The sequence below is a fragment of the Sardina pilchardus genome, chromosome 1 (genome assembly GCF_963854185.1).
Source record: "Sardina pilchardus chromosome 1, fSarPil1.1, whole genome shotgun sequence".
Classification (NCBI taxonomy): Eukaryota; Metazoa; Chordata; class Actinopteri; order Clupeiformes; family Clupeidae; genus Sardina; species Sardina pilchardus.
In genome coordinates, this window is record NC_084994.1 from 35923912 (window position 1) to 35927822 (window position 3911).

Below are 3911 nucleotides of genomic sequence, written 5' to 3' on the forward strand. Positions count from 1 at the left end.
GGTCTGGAGTGTGTAATCTTCAGATTCAAATACAGAGCGGAAGTTTATACACAGTTGTAGGGTGATCTGAAAAAGTAGTTCCAGGATTTACAAAATGCCTAATATAACACAACAGAAGTTGAATTTCGCTGCGAAACTTGCTACAGAATATCGTTGAAGACCAGTAACCATTCGGTGAGTTGCACATTTTTTAAAACGAACGTTTAGGGGTGTTTTAAGGACAGAATAGTTTATGCACATAGGGAGCAATGTTAAAGCCATGCAGAGAAGATTCTAAAGCTGCCAAATTGCAGACACAGGCTCAATGGTCCAAATGTTGGTGTCAAACAATCGTTTGCATGCTAGGCAATACAGAAAACGGGCTTAAAGTGTAAAATACCGAAATATTCCTTTAACCCTAACCTACAGTAAAGACAGCTCTGGAAGTGTGTGTAAGTCTTGTTAGTCTTAACCCTAACCTACAGTAAAGAAAGCTCTGGAAGTGTGTGTGAGTCTCTTGTAAGTCTTAACCCTAACCTACAGTAAAGAACACTCTGGAAGTCTTAACCCTAACCCACAGTAAAGAAACAGTAAATATTTGTTTTTCTCTCCCTATTCTCTTCTCTCTTTCTCCTCCTTCTCCTCTCCTCTCCTCTCCTCCTCTCCTCTCCCTCCTCCTCCTCTCCTCAGGTACCTGCAGGAGGTGGGCTACACGGACACCATCTTGGATGTGAAGTCCCAGCGGGTGCGAGCGCTGCTGGGTTTGACCGGGGACGCAGGGACAGTCGAGCGGACGGCCGAGCGCTGCGCCGACAGCAGCATGGTGAACGGCACCGAGCCCTCCTCCCCTAAAGAGGGCGCCAAAACGGGGTGAGCAGCCTTGCACCAAAAAAAACATAAGGTGTCTCTCATTTAGTGTTTATACGTCCTCCCTCGCTCCTCGGGCCTCGATCCTCACTGATCTACATGAAGAATGATGGGGCGGCAACAATGGGATAGTCTATCCCTTCTTCTATCTTCCTTTATGTAGATCAGTGAGGATCGAGGCCCGAGGAGCGAGGGAGGATGTATAAACACTGAATGAGAGGCAACCATGGGGTAGAGAGAGGTGGACATTCCTGGTTCCAGAAAGTAAAAGTCCTGCCATATTCTTTCTACCTGTGCACTTCACACAGGTGATATCACTAATTACAGTATCTGATCTACCTGGCAGCTAATTAGGATGAGCTGGTTTCCAAAATGGTTGGATCAAATACTTGGCAGGACTTTTACTTTCTGAGCCCGGGAGGTCCGCCTCTGCGGGTAGAGATGATTTTTCAAATTATAGGAATATTCAAAGTGTATTCATATTTGAAGAAGAGAGGAATATTCCAATTCTTCTGACTTATGAACAAACTGTTCCGTCTCATGTCAAGTACCAAAGCATAGAACACAGAGACATGTACTAAATGATGTGGTAAAAGATAATAATCTCCATAAAAGGAATACAGAATCCTGAATCTCTCTCTCTTTGCGCAAGGGCACACTTTCACTCTCTTTATGTACAGCGCTCTTTGATTTTCACTCTGGTTTTTGTCCTCCCTCCTTTCTCTCTTTCTCTCTCTCTTTCTCTCTCTCCCCCTCTCTCTCTCTGTGTGTGTGTGTGTGTGTGTGTGTGTGTGTGTGTGTGTGTGTGTGTGTGTGTGTGTGTGTGTGTGTGTGTGTGTGTGTGTGTGTGTGTGTGTGTGTGTGTGTGTGTGTGTGTGTGTGTGTGTGTGTGTGTGTGTGTGTAGGAAGCTGGAGATGTCCGACTCTGCCACAGTGCTGGAGGCCTTCAAGTTCATCGAGAGTGCAGCGGCCGAGTTCAGCGACGATGACGAGGACGACGACAGCGAGGGGAGAGAGAAAACCATCATGGACCTGGCCACGGTACACACACACACACACACACACACACACACACACACACACACACACACACACACACACGTACACACACACGTACACACTCACAAAAACGCACACACACGGACACACTCACACAAGTACACACACACACACGTACACACACATTCACACACACACACACACACACACACTCACACACACACACATACAAACTCACAGAGACACATTTAGCAAGATTTGCCCACAACCAAACACATATCTAAAGCCCAATTCACACATAGATTCCCGACACGAGAGCGAGTTGCAGCGGTGTGAATTAAATGTTGCACGTAGTTGCAAGCCGTCGCAGAGCATTCAACATGTTTAGTATACAGTATGTGTGTCTGATGTGCAGACGTTCATTGCGATGCAAAACACCTGAAGTGAAGACAGACACCCCCTAACCACCCATACGCACACAGGCACAGATGCGTATATTTATAAACACACACACACACACACACACACATATTTGTAAACACACACACCCCTTCCATTAATAGAGCATCTTAGTGTGTGTGTGTCCCCTGGACCCCCTCTGATAATGGAAGCAGGACCCAGGTTGCCCTGTCACTGCACATTACAGCATGCTAACAGGCTTTCACAGATTACTGCCCCCAAAGTCATTATTAAAAGCTTTCTCCTCCTCTAATCCCCCGTTCTTCCTCTCTCTCTCTCTTTTCATCGTTCTTTCTCTCTCTGTCTCTTCCTCTTTTTTCTCTTCCTGTCAATACGGTTCTTTGTGTCTCGTCTCTCTCTCTCTCTCCCACTCGTTCATGCCTTCACTTTCTCTGCAGGTTTAATGGGACTGTCTGTCTGTCTCTTTGTCTCGCCCACGCTCAATCCATCTCCCAGCCCATCATCTCCCTGTCTCTGTCTGACTCTCTCTTGCCATTTCTCTCTCGTGTGCTTTCTTTCTCTCTCTCTCTCTCTCTCTCTCTCTCTCTCTCTCTCTCTTCTCTCTCTCTCTCTCTCTCTCTCTCTCTCTCTCTCTCTCTCTCTCTCTCTGTCTGTCTGTCTCTCTTTCCCTCCCTAAATCATTTTCACTTCAGTGACTGTGCCATTCTTGTGCCATTCTTGGGTAACACTGATACATCTCTAAATGCATCTTTCTCCTGTTCTTTCTTTCTTTCTTTCTTTCTTTCTTTCTTTCTTTCTTTCTCTCTCTCTCTTTTCCCTCTCTCTCTCTTTGTATCTCTCTCTCCTCTGCTCTTTACAATAGTGATTGCTTGTTCTAGCTACAGTATGGCATTACACGATGTGTACAAAATGCTGTTCTCCTCTTAACACCCTCTCTTTGACTTTATAATAGCAATAATAGATGCCATTTAAAAAGGTCTCTTCTTCTCTCTGTCTCCACTTCTCCCTCATTGTTTGTAGCTTAGTTCTCTTAGCGATTGTACCTTTTTAACATGTCCGCAGATAAATGTTCTAGTAAAGTGATGTGTCCTCTCTCTCTCTCCCCCCTCTCTCTCTCTCTCTCTCTCCCTCTATCTCCTCTCTCTCCCCCTCTCCCTCCCTCTCTCTCTTCCTCCATCTACCTCCCTCCCTCTCCTCTCTCCCTCTATCCCTCTCTCTCTCTCTCTCTCTCTCTCTCTCTCTCTCTCTCTCTCTCTCTCTCTCTCTCTCTCTCTCAGATGGTGAGGAAGAAAGCGGCGGCGTCTCCGTCCCCCTCCTCCTCCTCGCCGTCCTCGTCGGCGGACCTGAGCGACGACCCCGACACGGAGGAGGTCATGAAGGGCTTCGACTTCCTGACCAGCGCCGACGAGGCCGACGGAGCCGCCGACCCCACCGGGGCCGACTGGGGTAAGAGAGGGGGCAGGAAGAGGAGGGAGAGATACCCCAGGGGCAAAACTGGGGTAAGAGAGGGCAGGAAGAGGAGGGAGAGATACCCCAGGGGCAAAACTGGGGTAAGAGAGGGGCAGGAAGAGGAGGGAGAGATACCCCAGGGGCAAAACTGGGGTAAGAGAGGGGCAGGAAGAGGAGGGAGAAATACCCCAGGGGCA

General features: G+C 47.8%; 1 protein-coding gene across 1 annotated transcript in view; it reads left to right on the forward strand.

Annotated features, from left to right (window-relative positions):
• Positions 1–3911, forward strand: part of strn (striatin, calmodulin binding protein) — a gene marked incomplete in the record, with an annotated part of 103671 nt that overhangs the window by 83201 nt on the left and 16559 nt on the right. The window contains 2 exon segments of the mRNA XM_062534366.1: positions 670–849; positions 1752–1887. Of these exon segments, the coding sequence (XP_062390350.1) occupies positions 670–849; positions 1752–1887 (316 nt within the window).